At 35.3% G+C, this 25,596-nt stretch overlaps 1 protein-coding gene across 1 annotated transcript in view; it reads left to right on the plus strand.

Moving 5' to 3' along the window:
• LOC145677180 (uncharacterized) overlaps nucleotides 1-16,588 on the plus strand; it is a 58,177-nt gene extending 41,589 nt beyond the window's left edge. Inside the window, exon 3 of the mRNA XM_081747797.1 lies at nucleotides 16,396-16,588. Within this exon, the coding sequence (XP_081603923.1) occupies nucleotides 16,396-16,564 (169 nt within the window). The 3' untranslated portion in view covers nucleotides 16,565-16,588. The remainder of the gene's footprint in view (nucleotides 1-16,395) is intronic.
• Nucleotides 16,589-25,596: the final 9,008 nt, after the last annotated feature.

Here is a 25,596-nt window from a genome sequence, read left to right on the forward strand (position 1 = left end):
ATGAGAACGGGAGGTGGAAAATATATATATAACCAGAATTAAGACTACACATTTATACATTTTATTTCTATATACAAGAGAAAGGCCAAACAAAGACAATCACTGTTTTGTTCAGAAGAAAAGAGAGAATTCCTTTTTTGTAAACGCAAAAAGTCACCGTACACTTATGATTGAATTAATGCTTATAAAGTATATTACGTTATTTAATATTTTGTGGGATTACCCTGTGCGTTAATGATTGTCTGTAGTCTTCGTGGCATTGATTTCACCTGTAGTAGTTCGTAGTTCTGTAGCTTCGGGACTGATTATGTCCCATTCTTCTTGAATAGCTTTTCTTAGGCCTTCTTTGGTAGAGAAGCTGTGCCTTCTGATTCTTGTCTCCAGAACAGACCATAGATGTTATATGGGGTTCATGTCTGGGGATTGGGGAGGTGTGCGAAGCTGTTTCAAGGTATTATAGAGTAGCCACAATCGAGTATTTTCCGCTGTATGTTTGGAGTTGTTACCTTGCTGAACAATAAATTGTTTTCTGCGCACTAGTATGGAGATTTTCCTTTAATATGTTAATATACACTTTGTGGATCATCACTCCATCGATAAAGTGGACACGACCCACTCCTGAGGCACTCATACAACCCCAGACGAGCACGGACCCTCCTCCGTGTCTTACTTTAGGGACGAGATTTTGAGGATTCATCTATGTATTCACCTTGCGCCATACCATACGCCTCCCATTGGATTCGATAAGATTAAATTTACTTTCGTCCGAAAATATGACCCTATTCCAGAAAGAAGCCTGATCCCTTATCTTTATACTCTTTTTCAAACTTTAGTATCTTTATACGATTTGTCTTGTTCACCCATAATATTTTCCTGGCTATCCGACCATGATACCCTGCAAATATTCCGCACTGTACTGGCTGATACTTTAACACCGCGTGTTTCCAGATCCATTGCCAATTGCACAACACTACTTTTCGGAACCTTTTTTCTTTCCCTAATAATGTAACGTTTATCTTGTTCACTCAACACTCTAGGTCTTCCAGTTTTTTTTTGTTTTTTTTCGCACAGTGATAGAAACATTATACATCGCAATTATTGTTTGTACTGTTGAACGAGGCCTGTCTGCAAGGTTTGCTATCTTTCTCAAAGACTTACCTTTCTTATGCAATTTAATAATTACTTTTCTTGTCTCCTCATTTGTTTCTGTTCGGTTGCTTCCCATTTTGACAGCCCACCATGCAGTTTTTTCACTCCTATTCACAACTAAACTCATTCTGTTATTCGTCATGCTATACAGAGGTGTATACTCCGGTGAATACTAGTGAATCCCAGTTGTGGTATCTTTGTTTCGTATTCGTACGTCAGGTGTACGATCTCTTTTTGCGTCTACTCTATACACTTTCTACGGAATTTATTTACTTTCTGACCATTAAACTTGTCTTTGTGGTTCTTTATTGATATATTCATAAAGCTTAGTTTTCATTATTCATATTGTGTGTTATTACACTTCTTAAATTTTCTGTTTCTTTTTCGCAGGCATTCTCGTTTCAATAACATAGGTGTACGAACACTTTCTCCGCTCACTGTATGTACAGTAAATACAAATTTACAATTTTTGACTTTACGAAGTATACAATGTAATTGTTCAATAATTAACATAAGCAGGCATTCATTAATATATTTGGTCTAGGAATTAATTCGTGCGGGTGGACAAGAGATGGCGCAACGAACGGAGCGTCCCACAGTTCCGTGTATCCACACATGTGTTGCAAACCCCTGTCATCGCGTATCGTTCGTAGTATAGGGCAGTGGATTAAAGCGTCAACAACACCAGTTTGTAGTTAAGTGAACATGGCGCAATTTGTGCCTGATAAAGTGTTTTTGCGGGGTGTCCTGCTGCATTACTTTAACATGCAGAAAAGTGCGACTGAAAGTCATCGTATTTTGGTGGAAGTGTATGGTGACCATGCTCTAGCTGAGCGAACGTGTCAGAAGTGGTTTGCACGGTTTAGAAGTGGTGATTTCGGCTTGGCAGACCAAGAGCGAGCTGGACAGCCAAAAAAATTTCAAGACGAAGAATTGACAGCATTGCTCGAGCAGGATTCGTGTCAAACGCAGGAACAACTTGCAGCAGCATTAGGCGTTGATCAAACAACAGTCTCCAAACGCTTGAAAGCCATGGGAATGATTCAAAAGATGTCACATTGGGTTCCACATGAATTGAAAGACAGAGACGTTGAAAGACGAAAAACCATTTGCGAATTGCTGCTTCAACGACAGAGCAGAAAGGGGTTTCTGCATCGAATTATTACGGGTGATGAGAAGTGGATCCATTACGAGAACCCTAAACGAAAAAAGGCCTGGGTGCAAGCAGGTGAACCAGGTCCATCACAACCAAAACGAGATATTCACTGTGCAAAGGTTATGCTGTGCATATGGTGGGATATGAAAGGTGTGGTGTACTATGAGCTGCTGCAACCGGGTGAAACTAGGAATGGAGAACGTTATCGACGACAATTAATGCGTTTGAAGCAAGCTCTGGCCAGAACACGACCAGAATGGGAGAACAGACATTATAAACTTATTGTTCAACATGATAACGCTCGCCCACATGTCGCAAAACCGGTCAAAACCTATTTAGAAAATGTCGGATGGGAAGTTTTACCCCACCCGCCGTATTCACCAGACGTTGCTCCTTCGGATTACTACTTGTTCGATTGCATGAACAACGATTTGATTGGACAGCGGTTTACTTCTTCAGAAGATATCGAAACATGGGTCTCTGACTGGATCGCTTCCAAGGATGAGGACTTCTTTCGCCACGGAATCCGTACATTGCCTGACAGATGGGCAAAAGTGGTGGCTATGGATGGACAATATTTTTCTTAAGGTATTTATGTATTTTGTGTTTGTACTACAGCTTCAATGTGTGCGTACCAACCGCACGAATTAATTCCTAGACCAAATATATTAATATAATAATTAATAAAACTAATAAGCGGGTGATTGATGACTCAGTGGTAGAGTTTTCATCTATGGTATTCTAACCCAGAACCTGTGGGTTTTTGATGGCTAGTTTTGTGTTCGAAATTTTTTCCGGTGGTAGGCCTACTCTTGGTTCCCTTTCTTATATTTGTTCCATCATCACTCATTAACGAATTTAGTTTATCAAAACTCTATAGCCATATATTCATTCTGTCCGTCAGTGAAACAAACAGTCTCAAGAACTATTTGATGGATTACCATCAATTTTGGCCACGATGTACAGAGTCAATAGTTAAGAATCGAGTTCCCTGATGAATGTAATATTCAAACCGGAAGCGGTACAAATCAACCATTTCCGGTTTTAACGTTAATCATTATATAGTAAATATGGTAATAGATAGCGAGAAGCGGTTTCCAGTAATCGACATATATAACATTCATGTAGATAGAATGTTACCCAATTTGTGCATCTGCTGAAAATAATGAGATTTGGTATTTAGAGATCATTTTCCGCTTTAGAAAATGTGTGCTTGGTAAAGAATGTAGAGAATTAGCTGAGTCAGGCACGTAGCTAGAATATGGTAATAGGAAGGGGGGGTCTGTCACGAAATACTGTGGTTATTTCCAGGGGCTCAATCATTCTAAACTATTTTATTGGCAACATATATTGTTTCGTTTAGCCAAGATTTCTAATGGAGGGATGATATGAAATACTGTGGTTACACACCAGAGGCTCGATCAATCTAAATATTTTACTGACAACATACCCATATTGATTGGTTAGGACAATAAAATAAGGATATATTAGTAAGTATTTTAATAAGAAGCTATGAAGAAATCTCGAGTAAAAAAATATAAAAAAGTATTGAAAAATATATAGTCTTCCGAGGTTATTCGAACGGTGTCGAGAATTTTGCGTCTGGGAAATTTGCGCCCTATCTCAAGAACAGGGAAAATTGCGCCTGCGATGTACCTCCACTGGGAAGTTTGAGCCCTGCGAAATAAAAGAACCTATTGGAGCTTACGCATTTGCTCGGAGGGGCTGACATTATAGCATAAACAATCCTCCCCCCACAACCATGCCATTTGTGATTTATTTTCATTGTGGCTATATAAGGGGAGAATAAACTTCAATATAAGCCAAAAGAACACAACGGATCAACACAATCACTGCTTCTTCCAGAGATGATTTTGGGGGAACACTGGCCTCCCCAGAGCTCTCAGAGTGCCCCCTCGGAGGAGACCAAAATAATACGTCTATAATATAATAATAAATAGAATAGTACCAGCAGTGACCCCCTCCGGAATACTAAGTGTGCCCCCCGGAACATTTTTTCTCAAAGAACGACTGAACGCAATTGTGTGTTTGAAGTGTAATTCCAGCAAGTAAACACACTGTACATAGTTTTCTTGATAATATTATTGAACTGATTTTACATTCACTTTACATTTTCTTTTCTATATTTTGTGTCCTAAAAAGCCAAACAACTCGCAAGGATTGTGAACAGAGATATCTGGGTAGAGCCAAACAGCCTTTTGTAAATTAAATTATACTCTTTGATTATATTAATAAATAATTATATATCAGTCATTTATACTTTTATTGTAAATTTTGTAGTATAATGAAAAATTGTATTTGTATGGATTGCCCTTTAGTGAACTAAAATTGTATTTTTTTCATTTGTTCGGAATATTATAACGGATGGAGTAACTCACTGAGACGATGAGAGGCAAGCTTAGTTCAAATGTGAGTGGAAGTTACTTTACACAATACAAAAATAAGTTGAATTGTAGGGCGCTAACATCCCAGTGCAAATATATAGCCGGCGCATTTTCCCCTCTTTTTGCGGTAGGGCGCAATCATCCCAGTGCAAATATATTGCGAGCGCATTTTTTACTATTTTTTGGTAGGGCGCAAATTTCCCGGGCGCAAAATTCTCGCATTCAAGGAAAATATAATGTCCGTCAAGTTGACAAGCCACTTATGTCAGACTCCAATTTCGACTTTAAACGTCGCTAGTGCTATGTTAGTGTTCGATAGTGATGTTAGTGTTCGATAGCGACAAATCGTTAGTACTCCACAGATAACGTGTGCTTTTTAAATAATGGATATGTCTTCTAACTGCATGCCAACACGCCCGCTTCTAAGAATCATCTCAAAAATGAGATTAACCGTTAGAGCAAGTAAGTGCTCATTAGTGCCATTAACATTAGCGTTAATACCTTCATCGTACGGCCCTTTGAATATCTTTGCTAGAGTCTCAATGCGTTCTTATATTCTCGCGAACATTCTGACATGCCCAAGTTAGTTACTTTTTATTTATTTATTTTTTTTTTGCAACTATTGTTTATCTGTTATTGTTTATTGTTTATTGCTAGTCTGCAGAGTAGTCCTTACATTAATATGCCATTGTCCTTGATAATCATTGCGTATTTACAAGCAGTTTGTTATTACTATTAGAAGATATCAAAAAACAATAGATAAAATTACTACTTAACGGTTCATATTTTTCTTTTAAAGTACATAAACGATTAATAATAATAATAATAATAATAATAATAATAATAATAATAATAATAATAATAATAATAATAATAATAATAATAATAATAATAATAATAATAAGACTATTCCAGCATAAAAGTTATTAATTGCATCACACTGGCAACAAGCGACGCATATTTTAACTTCATAAAAATTCGTTTCTCACGATTTTCTGGAAAACTACGTATGATAACATCTTCATTATGTCAAGTTGTTTATCTCAGTGTGATATATGTATTACCTCTGGACAATATCACAGTAAAACAAAAATTAAATATTAGAAGTACATCGTACTTTTGGACTACATCTCATTAACCATGGGAAGATTGAGTAGTGTATACTTTAGGATGTAAGTTTCAGCTTAACTTGCATCATACATTCTTAGGATTACAAAAAGAAAATTTGTTCGTTTGCATTTGAACAAAATTCTTAGGATTACAAAAAGAAAAAATAATTTTTCCGAATTCCTGACTTTTTCTGAATTCCGGACTTTTTCTGAATTCCGGAATTTTTCCGAAATCCGGAATTTTTCCGAATTCCGGAATTTTTCCGAATTCCGGAATTTTTCCGAAATCCGGAATTTTTCCGAAATCCGGAATTTTTCCGAATTCCGGAATTTTTCCGAATTCCGGAATTTTTCTGAATACCGGAATTTTTCCGAAATCCGGAATTTTTCCGAATTCAGGAATTTTTCTGAATTTCGGAACTTTTCCGAAATCCGGAATTTTTCCGAATTCCGGAATTTTCCGATTTTACTTTCCGGATTCCGGAAAGTAAAAATTCCGGAATTGGCCATCCCTAATATATATATATATATATATATATATATATATATATATATATATATATATAGGCCTATATACAGGGTGGTAGGTAACTCCACCGACAAACTTTGGGAGGTGATTCCTTGTATGAAATGAAAGAAAAAAGTTCTAATAAACATGGGACGAAAAACATCTCCTTTCAGAGTTATGAGCCGCCGAAAATTCGAAAATTCACGTTTCGAAACGCTCTGCCTTAGAAACTACAGGACCGATCCCAAGCGGTTTAAGGAATTACAAAGGAACTAGTATGCACTCTAACTAAATATCCATGTTCTACCGTGGTCCGTGGACCGCTTGGGATAGGTCCTATAGTTTCTAAGACAGGGCGTTTCGAAACATGATTTTTCGAATTTTCGGCGGTTCATAACCCTGAATGGAGACCTTTTTTCGACCTATGTTTATGAGAACTTTTTTCTTTCATTTCATATAAGGAATCCCCTCCCAAAGTTTGTCGGTGGAGTTACCTATCACCCTATATATATATATATATATATATATATATATATATATATATATATATATATATATATATATATATATATATATATTAGGTATGTGTGTGTGCATATATACATACTACACCGTTAACTATTAGGATATATCTATCGTTGCATGTCTTTACCTAACGGCGCCATACATAAGCTACTACTTATAAATGATTTATACCATATATTTCCTGTAATCTTTAATTAATTAATTAAAAAAATACATATTTCAGTGAACACGATTAATATATTCAAAAATATTATCATTCTTTTCTATTTTTATTTTTCTAAATGAAGCTTTAAAGTTTTGAAGGTATTAATAATCCGATCCTGTTCAGAGCAAATAATTCATTAGTTTGAAATTGGATTTACGATTGCGTTTAATCATCCAGTACTGAGTCCCAAATGTTATTGACATATGTACCTGACCGGACCATACACGTGCACAGAGAGAGAGAGAGAGAGAGAGAGAGAGAGAGAGAGAGAGAGACATATATGCATGTACGTATATAATATGCAGCTAGAACTCGTCATAATGATACGGAAATTCGTGTTAATGTTATATGTTTCATTTCACTGGCAATCAATATGCTTATTAATTCAATAAAAGCTCTGATGGAATTATATGGACTATGAGGATCATGTTGCTAATTCATTGTCAGGTAACTCTATCAAATACATTACCCGTTCGTTACATTATATCATGAATAATTAACCTAACATTTCTTTCAAATAAAAAAAAATACGACACCTCCTATTTTCGATAGTTTTAATAGCACAATAGATACCGAAGAGGTATTGTAAATGTAGAATAATAGTTGTAAAGGAATATGTTCCGAATGATATTAAATTACAAAGTTATATTTAGCGCTTTTAGAGAAAGTAACAAGTACTAAACCGATCCCATTTCTGTTGTCTTGCATTGTTCTCTGACAATGTGATTACTTTTTCTCTAATGCCATTATTTACTTTTCCGCTGTTGCAAAATGGTTACGCCACTACCTTAGTGGTTGGATAGGTGAGCTTGACTCCGGAAGGGTTCGGATTCTACAATAAACTCATATATCTTTAACACTGAAAAAGATTGTTTGTTGTACTCAAATTAAATATGGGTTAAATTAGATTTAGACATAGTATAGGCATCTATCTGCCAGTGCTGGGGTTGGTATGTAATTTACTTTGAAGATTTGTTCTTCATGGCTTTACACTGTGAGCCGTAGTTGTAACTGAATTTCTAATTCCAATGCTATACAAGAAAATTCTTCTAAAGAAGTATTATGGGATACGCTCCTTAGTCTTAAATCCATTTGCTAGTCATATCTACTGGTGGATGAACCTGTCTAACTGGTAGACTTCTACAAACATCTCACTGTCAATAAAAGAGCACACAAGGAAGCTCACCTGCCTCTTTTATTGTCAGGAAGTGCACCAACACCACAATAAGGTATTAACTACCATCGTATGACCACTTCAATCAAACTGGAATTCAGGAAGGGACTTGTGTTCCGCCCTTGCATACCTCAAGTTACAGTGTTAAACCAGTCGAATTACCTGAACCAATGACTTATAAAGCCGTCCATTCTGGAGTAAAGTGATCCCCTCCTCCTCGGGTAAAATAAGACAACGATAAATTACTATTGATGATTAATAATGACCATACGAGATTCATGACAAGAAAAGAGTAGAATTCATAGTTATGTGTCGATCAGCTTAGTACAAAAAGGTAGAGATGGTGTACAGAATTTGTAACATATCATTATCAGAGAAGAAGTATGGTGGATGGAAACCATGCCTAAGTGAGAAGGAGCACGAAACGTTGAAGAGGATTCTCACAGTGAACTGTAGAGCAACGGTGGCGCAACTAGCTCCCGATTAGAGCTACATAATTTCGTTCCCCGCGGTCGAGTTGCGACTTCAAAACTTCGTACACATCAGTCTGGGAAGTGGCATGAAATAGGTGCTGATGAAAACAGAAATCATGGACCTTCGATTATTGAAGAAGAGTAATGTGATTGAGTAATATTTCTTCTTGCTTTCAACAACCGGCCAAATTTATGTATGTGGGATGCCCAAAGTGGCGGACGCTACTGACTCTCTACATAGTACCATTAAATGGCGGTTCTGTTTTAATGTGATCCACTATTTCATGGTTTCTGTTGATTTTATCTTCATTCTCGAAGGGAAAGACACTTCCTGATTATGTGGATATTTTAAGTGATCAATTGCATTCTATGATGCAGATATTCCCCTTATAACGACTTAAAATGATATAGCTCACCCTGGTTTTCAAGTAACAAACGTCGTGTATTTTAGATATTTAACCGAAGATCGTTTCGCTGCTCTTATTGTCAGTCTCCTCAAGGTCAGAATGAAGGTGGAAACATAAACAGAAAACTTAGAAAGAAGGCCGTCCCTCAGTAAAGTCCACGTCCTGACAGAAAGTTAAGCATCAACCATTTGTTAACATGCCTCTTCTCCAAGCAGTTAGTAAACTAGGTCATCTGGGAAAGTGTATATAGCAGCTTCTATGTTTCCGAAAGACATTTACACTCGCATGTGTAATTAAGTGTAGATAGAAAGAAAGGAAAGGGAAAGGTAAATAAGATAGTAAAGCGCGAAACAAGATTTATTTCCTTTTGATAGAGGTGTAAGAAACTTGGAAGCCAGGGAAAACCCTGTATCGGTAATGTTGCAGAAATAGGCAAAACAGCACTGGAAGGAATGGTAAAAATACATGTAAATTTATCTGTAATAATAAATTAATGAATTATCTATTATGTTGCAAAAAAACTTGTCTTAATCTGTTAAATATATGCAAATCTGTGTTGCTTGTATTGGGGAGTATATTTTTAGTAGGGATATGTTAGTTTTTAAGCATAGGAGTTGGTATTCATGGCCTCGCCTTGTCCTCATCGATTTGCGTAGATCACAGCTGCATTTCCCCCTGCTCATCTTGATTTCACCGCGTTGTTCCCTCTACTTTATGGTTAGGTAGTCTGTAATAGGCTTTTAGTTTTACTGTTTCTGAAAATGTTCTAATGATATAAAGTTATCTATTGTGGTTGTAATTGTATCCACTGTCTCCAAAGATATTCTTGGATGCTATTTGTATGGCTATTGTTTGGTGTTTGTGTTGTTGCTGTCTTGTTGTTGAGGTTAGTACATAGATCATCCAGGATATGACTTTGTTGGTGGCTTCTTGAATTTCTTCTTTTATTCATTTTTGTATTTTCATATTGAGTACTTCCGTTCCTACTGCTGATGCGTTCTTGGTGAGTTGCCTGGTGGCCCTGTAAAGAGCCGTTGATGAGGTTTGTTTTTACGTCTATTGTCGTTAATAGTGGTAGCGGTCTTCTTGTCTGATGGGTTTTTGGTCTTCTTAGTTTCTGCTGGCAGTGTGGTGTGAATTACTTATGCATGTGACGCAAAAGTTGCTCTCTGTAAATACCTTGCATTCTTCGTTATGTGGTTTGCCACAACTGTCACAGACTCTGTCTACTTTGCGCCAGTACTTGAGGTGCCCGTACTGGCAGCAGTTGTGGCATGACATTGGTCTGGGGAGTAACCTGGATGTTTATACTATATAATGTTCCCTCTTCATCTTTACTCCATTAGTTAATAGTTGGCTTACTTGATTTGGGTTACCTGAAAAACTTCTGAGTAGTGATACAAGTATCAGTTCTAAACCGGGTTTAATTTCGAATCTCCAGTTCCTGGCTCCTTAATTCTGCTTCTTTTTCAAATGAAATGAAATGTTTGAATTTTACGTCCCTCGGTAATGTCGGTTAGGCTAAAGGAGACGGTGATGATGACAAATGAATAAAATGGGGGAATGAATAAAGTGGGAGGAAACGGGAGAACCCCGAGGAAACTCACGTGCATGGTGTTTGTCCACCACAAAACTCACTTGGCGGGGGTAGGATCAAACCCGGGATCCCAAGCAACAGAGGTGAACGCTCTACCACTGAGCCACCGCGGCCCCCTTGCTTCTATTTCATCCATGTCTAGGTTGATGGGGATACCTTTAGCAACATACGTAGATGTGTTGTGTTTTTTTCTAGTTGAATGTTTTGTTTTTATTGGTTCCGAATCTACTATGAATGTTTCACTGTTATTTTTCTATTTGTTTCCAGGAGTCTAGATTGGTCTTGTTATGGTCGGTGGTCGGTGTTCTATCTTCTGTTGCTGCTTTCGTGTGTCTATTGATGCTCTGAGATTTTGGTCTTGAAAAGAGCCGGAGCGCCTTTGCTTCGTTTCTTGTGTAACTTCTTTCTTCTTGAGGTTTTGATAATTGCTTATCCTAAGGGGGCATGGGAGGGAGCTTAAGTAAGCTTTCTTTTGAAGTTCGCCAGATCTCCGTAACAATTAGTCATAGAACCTTGAAATTTTGCAGAAATTCTCTAAGCTGCAAACAAAACAAAGTTTCGGGATTGCATATACTTTGGGGGATAAGAGCTTCAATAGGTTCTTGTGTTTGTATTATTCAGTTGCATTCAATATCGAAAAAGAAGAAGAATTGAATGCAGTGAGAGAAAAAATTGAAAAAATATCTGCCGTAACACGCGGGGGTAGACGCTAGTATAATCTACTCTATACTAATATATAAAAGGGTAGAAGTGACTGACGCATCATCGCTTAGGCTAAATTACTATAGGCAGAAACCTGGAATTTAGGCGAACACTCCTTTCGTCACGAAAACAAGAAATAAGGAAAAAAAATTTGGAAATAAGTATTCTGAGAGGGATAAGAGAGTTCAAATTGTTTTTGCCAGCAATAGTGTATATCACGAATTCATTAAGGTAGAAAGATAAAGTCGGCATACATACTTATCACTAAACATAATTGAATTCGTTTGTCAGAGTATTTGAAAATTTCGTACTTAAAGGGGAAAAATATGGGCAACTTCTGTAATATAAAACTTTCACACTGTTTACTCAGGAAATATTAATTGTAACTTGGTGGTATGAAATGTGACACTTAACAAATCTACTAGTGTGACACTTTAACTTAAACTCCAAATTAATAATAATGGAAATTTATTTCAGCATTGTCGAAAGTTCCGCTAATAAGTAGGGAGACGGGAGCAGTTTCTATAATGTTAAGGGAACCGCGGTGGCTCAGTGGTAGAGTGTTCATCTCTGGTGTATGGGGTCCCGGGTTCAAACGCTGCTCCCGCCAAGCGAACTTTGTGGTGGACAAACACCGTGTGCGTGGGTTTTCTGGGGGTTCTCCCTTTTTCTCCCACTTTCTTCATTCCACCATTTCATTCATTTCTGATAATCACCGTCTTCTTTAGCCTAACCGGCATAAACGTGGGACGTAAAACTCAAAGATTTCATTTCCTTTTCTATAATGCTAAAAGATCCCAGTATTTATTCAGAAAATAACAAATGCAATGATTTGCTTATGTTAGGAGTATAAACTTCTGAATGGAACACATGTTTCAGCTCTTTTCTTTTCTTAAAAAAATAATCTGCTTAAAAAATAAAATAAAAAATAAAAAAATCGGCCGAAAAGTTTCAAATGAATTTTTGAACTCAGAACCTTGTTCTAGTTCAGTTTTTATCATGTAATTTTCATGGAAACGTACATTTCAAAGAAAAGAGAGGAAATTTAAAATACATGCAATAAAAATAGGGTATGATGCAAAACTCTCATCTTAGGGAGATGAAACTTGTTATATACTCATAAATTCCTTACGGCATGCAAGTGGACACATGTCCCATTCTTTTCGAGAACTCTTCTATTAAGAGGCGAAGATTGGCAATTTTTATATATTTTTCTCAATAAATAAAAGTTACATGTACATTGTACTTCGACATTATATATTTCATCACCACAGGAAAACGAAGAAATCTTTTGAAATAGATCTTAGAAAAGTGTTGAAACTTGACTCGAGCCATGTATTTATCAAGTCACTTTCATCAAAATGTGTTTCTCAAGGGACGAGTATAATATATAAGCCACAAATAGAGTACCTCAAAAGCTCGGTATAAAGTCCCCTTATATTATAGTTTTCTCTAAAATTTCCCTATAAGGGAGGAGGGACTAGAGGTCTAATTACTAAGCTCTTCGCTTTCTCTGTCTTATTATAACAGGAAAACGACTGATCCGTTCGAAATTAATTTCGTAACGTAGTTGGCACACTGGGTTTTATAATAACGCTTTCATTTAAAAAAAATGCATTTTCGAGGATGAAGTTCAAACTTTATATCAAATATAGAGTATCTCACGGGCATGTCAAGTTAGGTAGATATAATTGTATATATACGCTTTACTAAACAATAATTGTCATCTTTATCAAGCGTTTCTGGAAAATTCGTTTCTAACGGGAGTAATTGAATATTTTCTGAAATATTTTAGTTTGCTACTTTGTATATATAAAATGATCAAAGTGAGGAAACAATTGAACCGCTTTTAATGATCTTTGAACATAGCATTTGAGTCAAGCTGAGCTCATTTCATTTTACTCTGATTCATATACGCTCAGTCATGGGAAGAACTTCTTTTCTTTACATGTGTAGCTTTCAATATTTTCCATTCACCTATTTTTTCCGGATGAAGAACGTGCATTCCAGCTACCAATAAAGTAATCCTACTTATATATTTTTAAAACATCCTATAATTGATCATTTTAGGTGAATTAGGGATCATTTTAAACAAAGAGGATTAGGTCTAATTAACGCGTTGCTTCCATATAATTACTAGATATGAGGTTGCTACTATCTACATATGACTTATTTGTAAACTTTGCTACAATTCATTACAACTAATTTGAAATACAATAACACCGAAACAATGTACGCTCGTTAATAACAAACTTTGTTTTTAACCTGTTTTGCAACATATTGTATTTCAATATTTCACTAAGCATAATAATTAATAATCAAAAATCACAATTTAATACAATCATTGTCGGAATTCATATGCGAAGAATCTAACAGATGCTGATTTCTTCCATCTGAAATTGACTTTCTCATACTCTTCTTTGACAACATTTTGCCAGTATTCCTCGAACAAAGTTGCCGTAAGATAAATTGATTTTTTTTTCAAACCACGGAAGAAAGGTACATTAAGAATTGAAATTTTGAGTACTTTGCAGTGAGAGCATTAGAGGCCTTCTTTAATATATTAACCCTGCAACAGGCGCGTGGATTTTTGTGGCATGGATAGTCGCGCGGGCTACCACTGTAGCCCGTTTGTTTTTATTTTATTATATTGGCTAGTTTGTTAATATTTTTATCTTTCTTGTAGAGAAATGCATTTATAAACTGTTTTAAGGGTTTTATACCCAATTTGAGAAATATATTTATTTTGAAAAGTAATACACGGATAGGACCGTAAAAGTTGTTTGTATTCAGCAATAAATGCACCAATCTGCCGCATTTCGAACTTTTCTTCATGTAAACATATATGTCAAAATTGTTTTAAAAATACGCATTATTTTACAAAAAATTACAAACAAAGCTTACATATAAACGTATTATCGACAAAACATATTATCTTTTCAGCGAAATATTTTTTTAAGATTTCTTGCTCTGAAAAGTTTGATTACAATTTTGCATAATTATACATATGTCATTTACTTTCATACATTTTTCATTTTTTTGTTTTCCTATTCAAGTTTCTGTAAGCATGTTCTGCACACAAGTGATTGAGTGTTCGATGCACAGTTTCCAGTTTGTACCACTCATCAAAAGCATCAAAATGCCAAGAAGTACACGTATTTCTGTCTCGTCTGTAAGCTTTGCATCATGGTCATGTACAAATCTCTTTCAACACTGTCAATGTAAATATTGCTACAATCAACTATAAGTCTGAAAATGTTTGCATCTAAAAACAATTCTAGACATTCAAGTTACGACAACGCAGATCTGGCTTGATCTTTAGGTCCAGGAAAACGAAGCAAAATATTATGAGCACGAGTAGAAATAGTACGAGTAGGAATTTTTATTTTTCATCTGAAATTGTCTTTTGCTACATAATTTAATTTACAATTGTCTTTACTACCACTATTATCAACAGGTATCAGTGAGTTCTGCCACCCGGAATTCTCAGTAACATCTTCTGAATTTCCACTGTTTCTGTGTCCGAAAAATGCAGTTCTTCCGTCTCAAAATATTCTTTACCATCACTATCGCAATCTGGAAAAGTTGCTAATCAGAACTGGAATTTTGCAACACTCCAAGTATTATGAAAAAACTTTCGATGTTTTGGAACATTTATGACACCAATAGTCGCGCGGGCTACAGATGTAGCCCATGAAATTTTCAAGTAGAATAACAATGAGCTTGTTTCAATTTTACGTTCGACCACACATTAAAAACGGAGAATGATACTTGATAGAAAGGTACACAGACACCCTTTGTGTTAGCACCTGAAACAACTTTGCGGCAAGGAAAACAAAAACGCTGGGCTACAATAGTAGCCCGCGCGCGTATTGCAGGGTTAAGATCTTTGACACATGTACTATGCTAATCTGAAATCAGAGGTACTTTACCATTAGGCTTATACCGGACTAAACGACCCAGAAGCTGAAATGACTTTCCTTATAGCAAACGAACTACATATCGAAATCTCCCTACATTCACGATCGATTTATCTCCTAAATGCATTGGTTAACAAAAGCTGGCACGAGTTGTCACTGTAAGAAACAATGTATGTCAGCTTGACACACATGCATACAGAGTGTATACTCTATCATAATACCAATCCTTTGCCTTCTTTCATCAACATGTATTACCGCTATACCTTATTTTTGACTTACTGAAACTTATAACATGGATAATGTTTCTTAAATAAAGCTTTATGTACCTATTTTAGAGGCTTCTGCTTCCTTTGTAACAGCAACCTGTTATTGAGAACCGACACTAACCTTCCACGTATTAAATGTTTCTTCTCGCGTGCGTGTATGGTTACTAGTTTTGCCAGATTTTAAAAGTGTCGAAATCTCCCTGAATGACCCTAAGTGAAAATGAATTTTTGCTATCGCGTATATATAAACAAACACCTGAAATTATATAAACTTGTAACCTTGAACCTATAACGAACTTCTGAGGATGTCACTGTTGAAGACCAATTTTACACGATGGACGGAACCATTACGTAAATCAAAAGTTATGCACCAAGAGAATTATTGAAATGAAATGAAATCTTTCAGTTTACCGTCTCACGATTATGTCTGATAGGATAAGGAAGACAAATGAATTATGATGGAAGAATTGATGGAATAAGAATCTAGGAGGAAACGGGAATACCCCAAGAAAACCCACAGACACACTGTTGTTCACCACAAACTTGCTCGGTCGAGGATCGATGCAGGAATCCCACACACCAGAAGTAGGCGCTATACCACTGAGACACCATGCCCCCTGCTAGATAATTATTAACTACAGTATTATAGTTGGGAAGTCGTGCGCTGCCATTTACGGTATTTTTCAAAATTATTAAATATGTTTTAATTTAATTAAAAATTCTTAAAAAATTTAGAACAAATCCAACTTCAAATGAAACATTTAAAAGTTTGTATGTTTTCTTCTTTTCACTTGAATAGGAGCAACTGCGATAACCGAATTGCTGCCATTCTGCGACAACATTTTGCTCGTCCATACTTCCTGCCACCTGTTGGGAAAAGCAACAATCTCGAATGGATCTACGTGGGCAGTCCTGGATATCGGGATAATATGCATGTAAGTACATGTTATAAATACGTATGCAATTGAAGCCTCATTGTAATTACATGTATGTTGGTGATAATCTTGTAAACAATGAATGTATGTTTATACGGACATGTTAGGTTCAAGACAAATGACAGACCAAATCATTAGGAAAGTAGAAGATAAATATGAAAAAAAAAAAATATGAGACATCACAATGGGTGGAAAGGTAGAAATGAACCGATACTAGGACTTAGTATGTAGAATCAGTGGCGCAGTTTTCTGTATAATTTGGAGGCATTCAGATTTATAGTATATCTTCTAACAAGACATCAATGAGGATTTAAACAAATACGTAGGTCCAAACACTTCAAGGGACCGGGCCCCCTTATTCCCCAGGATTGACGCCCATGCGTAGGGTTACTGTATTCCAGACTTTAGAAAACAAGATATTTTTGGATCTCACAATAATTAATAATAAATGTTTGTTGCTCGATAAATCTCTCAATGGCACAACAAGAATATACAATATATAGAACTAGATTTTTATAATCTGATTAGTAAATAACTTACACTAAAATACAAATGCTGAGTAAAGCAACATTTCTTATAAAATTATAAAATAATAAATGTGACAGTTTCGGATATCTAACATATCCTTCTTTAGACAAAATAGAAAATAAATGAAAATGCATACATACATATATATAGTCATTGTTATGAAAAATTTTAAAATTCTTTAACAGACCTTCATTGTTAAGATAAATATTTAATTTCTTTTGTAATCATTAAAGAATCAATACATATTACATAAAAAATCATTGATCAGCCAATCGGCGTTCAGAATTTTCCGTGTTTCCATTATATGTCTGTTAAAAGAATTTAATTTTTTTCTTAAGAATGACTATACTCGTATACAGGGGTTGGACAGAAAATCTAAAACGTTTGCAAAAGTGTGAAAATCATAAATTGTGTGGGGCCTCCTTTTGCGTCCAAAACAGCTTGGATCCGACGTGGAATCGACGTATACAGCTCCTGAATCGTGGTCTGTGGAATTTTGTACCATTGTTCCTTCAAAACATGCTCCAGTTCCTTAATGGATGCTTGTGGAGGGTAATGAGACCGAGCACGCCTTTCTAACTCAGACCACAATGGCTCAATGATGTTCAGATCTGGTGATTGTGGGACCCAGGAAGGTGTGATAGCTCCTGGCCATGCTCCGCAAACCATGATTTCACCGTTTTTGCAGCGTGACCGGGTGGAAACTCATCTTGGTGGATGACATCACCATCAGGGAAAATATTTGGGCCATGGATAGAACCTGGTCCCTCAAAATGGCCTCATACGCCTTAGCATTCATCATTCCATGCAGGGCTATGATGGAACCTGCAGAAAACTACGATATCACTGCCCACACTAACAGAACCACCCCCATGTTTTATAGTTAGGAGCAGACAGTCTGTATCATAGGCCTGCGACGGTGTTCTCCATACGTAAACACAACCGGTTGTTGGAAACAAGATGAAGGTCGATTCATCGGACCACATTACGTGTTTCCACTGCTCATGAGTCCACACCTTGTGATCTACACCTCTTTACATTTACTGCTGTGACAAGGGGTTTGGCGATAGCGGCCCTGTCATGAATTTTCATTTTATGAAGTTTCCGTCGCACTATTTTCGATGAAACCGGGTTCTGTAGGCCGGAATTGAGTTCAGACGTAATTTTCATTGCAGTGGTCTTCTTTCTAGCTGCTACAATCCGTTTTAATGCCCTCCGGTCCCTATTTGACAGGATTGTGTTTCAACCACTGTTGTGCTTTGCAGATGTCCTTTGCCCGTGTCGTTTCACGTGTATGCCCTCGTGGCATTGGACACAGTGCCTTTCGATACCCCCACAATGTTCGCCACTTTTGCCACTGAAGCTCCAACCAGACGGGCACCAACGATCATGCCTCTTTGGAAATGTCAGGTCGCCCATTTTACCGCACCACTATCACAGCACGACACTCACAGGTGCACTGGTTACTGCTGATGGAAGAGGAAGATGCACATGACACATTGAAAGCAAAAAACGATCAGCAACCGCAACACGTGTTGTACAGTGGAGGGCCAAACTTACGTGTCCTGTATGAAGTGTTTTTAGATTTTCTGTCTCCCTTATATATATGTTAAAGGAAATTAAATATTTTTCTTAATGAATATATAGCTGTTAAGGAGTTTTAAAATTTGTCACAACAATGATGATATATGTATGTATGCATTTTCATTTATTTTCGATAGTGTCTGAAGAAGGATATGTTAGATATCCAAAACTGTCACATTTATTATTTTACTATTTTATAATAAACGTTGCTTTGCTCAGCATTTGTATTTAAGTGTAAGTTTGAATATAGCAAAGCTAGTATGAATCAGTTAGAGATTAGGAAAACTTAAGTTTCATTCCATCACGTTTACAACTGAATGTGTTGTATTTCATTCGAAGTTCAACACTGTAACAAAATTAACATTACTAATATTCCTATATTACACATAGTAAAATACCAATGCCAAAGTTGAAGTAGTTAGCTACAATCTCCAAAGGAGGGCATTTGTCTATCTTCCTAGAAACTCTAATCGACTATTTTGTAGGACCAAAAAAGTCATGTCCGGGTAGAGAAAGACGTATGATAACTCTAGGCCAGGCATTTCCAGATGTTACTCGTCCACTAAAAGACTCGTGATTGGATTTACTTACACAACCAGCTAGAGATTGTATGACCAAATCACTGAAGTAACTTGAGTCTTTTCATTTCGATATTTGTTACTTGCATTCGAGTTCTTCGAGCGGAGCGGACCTAAACAGATAAACTGCAGATAATTTGAGCTGGATGCGTTACGCAAAAGCATTATTATTATAAATTGTATCTATACCTTTTAAGTCTAACTCAGTAGCTCAAGGATGAGCAATATCATCATAATACTTTACTACATTTTTTCAAATTAAGTTTCAATATATAGAATTATGTTTACAACGATATTAGATATCTATTTTGAGAATTTCTTCCATTTTTGTATCTTGATTTTGTGCAATGGTGCTTAAAAGTACACAATCTGTTGTGATGAGGAAGAAAAAGAAAAGAAAATATTTATATGTTGTTGATATTAAATATAAAAAAAATGTTTAATCTTAGTAACTGAGAATATATGTTGATTTTATATGGATAATCTGTAATCATAGTTACCGTAACAGCTTATATTTGTTTATTTATAATTGCCATGACAACTGAATAACTGAAAAATATGTAATAAAAAATGGAGATTAGAGAAAGAATAAAAGGTAATAGTGATGCAAGATGACGTATCTGATTTAACGTTAAATTCTCAAAAATTATTGAGAATTTACATATTAAGTAAGTGTAATTGAACGTGGTGACATATTTTAAAAATTACGCGAACTGTGGGCTAAATGTAACGTATAAAAATAAGAATAATAATTTAATCGTTACATTTAGATGGTGGCTAACCGTCCAGGAGTACCTTCAGATTGATTTGAAGTTAAGTAAAGCAGTCTCATCATAACGTTCAATACGGAGTATACTTTGCTGAGGAGTAAGAAAAGAATTTATAGAAACATTAAAATGAATGTTTCTGGGAGTGAAAATATAAATGAGGAAGGTGGTGATGCAGAGCTACCAGGTACAAACTCACCAACGAACGTGGCTGATCTTATAAGACAGCTTGGTCAGCAAATATCGCAGCAACAGCAAAAAATGAATACTAAGCTGGAGCAAATGTCCAATCAAATAATATAATACATAACACAACAACTAGCACAACAGATGGATGCTAAGTTTGAGCAAATAACTTATCAAATGACACTAAAATAGATAGTAAATTGAAGCAAATAAACCAAGAAATGCATTCTAATTTAGAACAAACAGATTCTAAGATGGAACAGATTTTACACCGATTTATTGATGTACAAAATTCTGTAGAAGTTGTAGAAACTTTAGTTAATGAGCATACTAGTCAGATCAGGGAATTGCAGGAAGAAGTAAATGCGATCAAACAGAAGTTTAGTACTGCAAATGGCGATCGAGTTGCGGCTGCCAACGTTGAACATATACCATATGAATCCAGAGTAGTAGTGGAAGATAGCGATTTGTCCGAAGGATATTCAGAGGATGATAGTGAAGCTAGTATCGTGAGGAATGGGAGAAGAAATCATTCATCTCACCGCAGTTCACGCATTCACGTAAATATCAAACATTGTAAGCATACTAGTAAAAGTAATCATTTTCGGTTTAGTGAAATGAGATCTCTAACAAAATTTAGTGGAAGATCAGAAGACATCCCGGCCAGCACACTCTTGGAAAAGTTCGAGGAAGATTGTGATTTAATTGGAGTAGACAAATCTAAATTTTTGAAGATTCTGCCGCCTGTTCCGTATGGTTCAAAGCGATCAGAAGTAATTTACGTAATTATTTAGATTTTAAAAATGCCTTACTTTCTAATTTTGAAAACGATTTCAGGTTGACCAATAGAGACGCCTTACTTCAAAGTAGACATTAAAACACAAAATTGGATAGTCTCACTGATTTTGTGATATCTGTATATAATGAATTGCAGTTAATTAATCCATACCAACAGGAATCAAGAGTATTAGGATCAATCCGAATATTGTTACCTTTTAAGTTGCAACAAATGTTGATTTATGCAAAATGCGTTAATTTCAATCACCTTATTATGATAGTGCAAAATTTTGAAAGTCAATCTATGTTGTAGGCTAATAGTAATCGGAATCAAGCCAATACTAATCGCAATCAAGTTAGTTATGTACCTGTTCGCAATATTAGTGTCAGGGAAGATGATTTTCATGCGAGAAGTAATAATAGATTCCATTGTAACGAGAATAGAACTGAACCTAATTTTACGGGTAATAGAACCGAATCCAATTTTAGGAGAAACTGGAACAATAATCGTACGACATTTGGAAATCAGGTAAAGAGTATATCTACTTTTTCTCGAAATGGATTTCGTAACAATTTCGTAGGTGGCAGAAATTCTCAAAATAGAAACCAAGATACCGTGGAAGCAAATAGGCAGAACTGTATATAAGATTGTGGTGTGCAATGTAACATAACCGCATTCTTTGGTAATATAACAAGCTAATGTGGCGTCCGAGAAAACATTCAATTGATTTTTGTTTTATTTTTCGTTAAATATCGTATTGATTTCACTTGTCATTCGTACTTTGTTTGAATTCTATACAGATAATATAAATAATGTTCTTAATGTAAATGAATACGAATATTGCCTATCAAAGTTATGCTAACTATGCCTTAATAAATAAAACATGTTATACTGTATTCTAATCAACATAAACTTTGTTAGTTCTTGATATAATAATTACTTTACTTGTATTAATCCTTGTTATCATATTGATTATTTTGCTTCATTTAGTGTATTGTTATGATTACCTTGTAATTTGTTTTACTTATCAGTATTGTACTTTTGCTCAAATGGAAGAAATAAGTTATATAGTATGTCAACATATACTGAGTTGATTCGTCAATGAGCTCCATTGATATTGAACTAAAGAATATGCCTTAGGACCTGAATAAATAAATAAGTTAATTGCGTTTTGAATAAGACCTTTTTGTTGGTAAGTTTATAAAATTAAAATGGAATTAATTATCTAATGAACGTAAAAATAAAGTTTAGATAAAATGAAATTAATATATATGTATTATAATTTATATATATGAGGACTATTCGAAAAGTAAGGTAACCATGTATGTAAAATTATGTAACGGTCCAGGATTCTTTCTTAAATTGTAACTAATTCAAGAAGTCTTCGTCGGGATCTATATATATATAACGATATTATATTTTTTGTGAATTTCTTCCATTTTTGTATCTTGATTTTGTGCAACGGTGCTTAGAAGTACACAATCTGTTGTGATGAGGAAGAAGAAGAAAAGAAGATATATATGTTTTTGATTTGAAATATAAAAATAATGTTTGATCTTAGTAGCTGAGAATATATTTTGAATTTATATGGATAATCTGTAATCATAGTTACCGTAACAGCGGATATTTGTTTATTTATAATTGCCATGACAACTGAATAACTGAAAAATATATAATAAAAATAAAAAAATGGAGATTTGAGAAAGAATAAAAGGTAATAGTGATGCAAGGTGACGTGTCTGATTTAACGTTAAATTCTCAAAAATTATTGAGAATTTACATATTAAGTAAGTGTAATTGAACGTGGTGACATATCTTAAAATTACTTGAATTGTGGGCTAAATGTAACGTATAAAAATAAGAATAATAATTTAATCATTACATGTTTTTCAAAGACTAGTCCTTGGTACGCTAGCAATATACATAGCGCGGTTCTTGTTAGACATAGCAGAAAATGAGAATATTCCGTCACATCCAGATGTATAAAATGTATACAGTACAATTTATATTTGTTTTATTTGAAATAATGTTGAATGATTATTTGTATACTAAGCTAGAAATAATTATTTTTCAAATTAATATTTTATTTATGTAAGAAAATATTAAAATAGAAATATATAACACTCAGTCACTTTAGGTTTGTGAAACAAATTTTAAGAAATCAGTTTTGTATCTACGTACTAGCAAAACTTACTGGTAAAATACATATTTAAAAGCAATAGAAATATCTTTTCTGAAATGCTTTAAGTTGCAGTAACTGGTGTTAGATTCAATTATTTATATACAGGGTGGAAGTAACTCCAGCGAGGTTTCGCAAGTACCGTAATTCCTTATATAAAATGAAAGAAAAATGTTATAATAAACACATTCAGAATTCACCAGCGAAACGAGTGAGCCATTAGTGCGTAAAGGAGTATCCCTGTATCTCAACTTCCTTTTTACAGTTCGTTTCGCCAATAAGGGAGGATGGTAAAACATGGATATTTAGATAGAGCGCATACTAGTTCCTGTGTAATTCCTTAAACCGCTTGGGATAGGTCCTCTAGTTTCTAAAGCAGGGTGTTTTGAAACATGATTTTTAGAATATGCGACGGTTCATAACTCTGAAAATAGACGTTTTTCGATCCATGTTTATTTTTCTTTCATTTTATATAAGGAATCACCTCCCAAAGTTTCTTGTTGGAGTTACCTTCCGCTCTGTATAATGTAGCTTTTTCCATTTTAAGTAACCTCATGTTAAGTGAAGAGTCGAGGTATCGTAGTTCATAAGTAGGGCCGAGTTCAACTCCCAGTGGAGACGGGAAAATATTCTCATTCTGCCCTTGTTCCAATGCAGCTCTGAGACACACTCAATCTTTGTGGGATGGGTAACTAAGGCAACCTGGATAAGTACTGGCGACCGGAGGGTGCTGCTAACTACATCCCTCCACCATGTTTCGGAATTCCAAGGGACCAGAAGTGTGTAACACTTTACCTTAACACGGCTCGAAGGCCCATTAGGCTATCCCGTATGAAAGCTTTTCTTTATTTTCTACATATATCAAATGAAAATTATATTAAATGGTCAACCAAGGATCGACTTTGCTAGCAGTGGTACAGTTTTCAGATTATTTCTGAAGAAAAATGCTATAATTGTAGTAGGTGTTTCACCCTGGAACATTTTTTAGGAAGGATAATACAAACTCCGAGAGGACATGGACAGATATAACATTGGTTGGTTATTTAGTAGTTCAGCGTTCTTCCGTTTAGCGTAGGCACCACTACACTTCAGCTACAACCGAGGATCAAACTCGAGCTCTCCGGTTGGTAGTTAGAATCCTTAGTAACTACTACACTACTGCGGCTGTATGGAACGTTTTGTTGAAAATATGAAATTAGTACCAGACATACACACACACACACATACTACTTATATAACTGTGTATATGTGTGAGTCTGGTTCTAATTTAATATTTTCTAGTATATATATGCACGTTCATTGTATCATCTGTTAGACATTCTATTACATGTCTATAAGTTTTTCTCAAAAGATATACAAGACAAATATGATTTCATAGCCTATAAATGTAGAGCGTGTTTTAATTTATAGAGTAATGGTGTTATAGTTAAAATTGGTGAATTTTAGTCTTAATTTATAAAGACACTATCTGAAATGCCCCGTTCTTCGTACGGGAAGAATAAGTTTGTGGAAAGTTTGTGTATTCCCTTTCTTCCCTTTAGCACACTTTTCTTCTTCCTTTTTGACACTCCGATAAAAGTATAATGGTAAAAGCCAATAAGACATTCTATTTTTGGCATAAATTTTGAATCCGATACCCTCTTAGTATATGCCTTTTAATCAAAGTGGAATGAGAACCCTAGCGTGGGTAAATACTAAGTTCCAAAATTAGTTTCACATGGACAGCCGTTTCCCAGTAGTCGATTTTAATGTAGTGAAAACAAGTATAGAAATTTGTCCCCTTAAAATCGAAATCTTAGAAGCGCTGAGACACATGTTCACTTATTTTTCATGAGGAATTTATCGTCTTCTTAACTTCAAGGAGTCGAAACTAATGTACTGTATTTTGGCTCAAATTTTAATCCCCTGCAAACTTTTAAGATACGCCTATGAATCAATATAAGATGATAAAAGCCTAGGTTAAGTAGTTATTATGTTTCAAAATTAATTTCAAACACTAGTCGTTTCTGCGTGATGAGGCCACACATAACAGATACGGTCGCTATCAGTATAGCGAAGATATATTCAAAGTAGTTAATAACTATATAAAAAAATCAAACGGTTCAGTCATTTTCACGTGTTTTGATCACACACAAGATCAATTTCATTTCTATATATTAGATAGCATTGGTTTGCCAGAGGGCATGAACTCTTTATCTTAATATAAGGAGTGATAGTATTGGAGTGCCAGAAAGTATGAATTCTCTATCATAATTTTAATAAAGACAATTAAAAAGGCCTAATATTCATTGCAATTTCTCAGTTCCCTGCAGTCATAAAGTGTTAGGTTTACACACTGTATAAAGAGAAGGTGTTTCTCTTTAATTTTAGCTTTATTTCGTTAAAATATCTCGATAAAGTTCGAAGATATAGAGGAAAGTCTATTCTGCACCATAACAATGGTCAACAATTTCTCAAGTGTAGAA

The sequence above is a fragment of the Thermobia domestica genome, unplaced genomic scaffold (genome assembly GCF_964235325.1).
Source record: "Thermobia domestica unplaced genomic scaffold, izTheDome1.hap1.1 HAP1_SCAFFOLD_677, whole genome shotgun sequence".
NCBI classification, from domain to species: Eukaryota; Metazoa; Arthropoda; class Insecta; order Zygentoma; family Lepismatidae; genus Thermobia; species Thermobia domestica.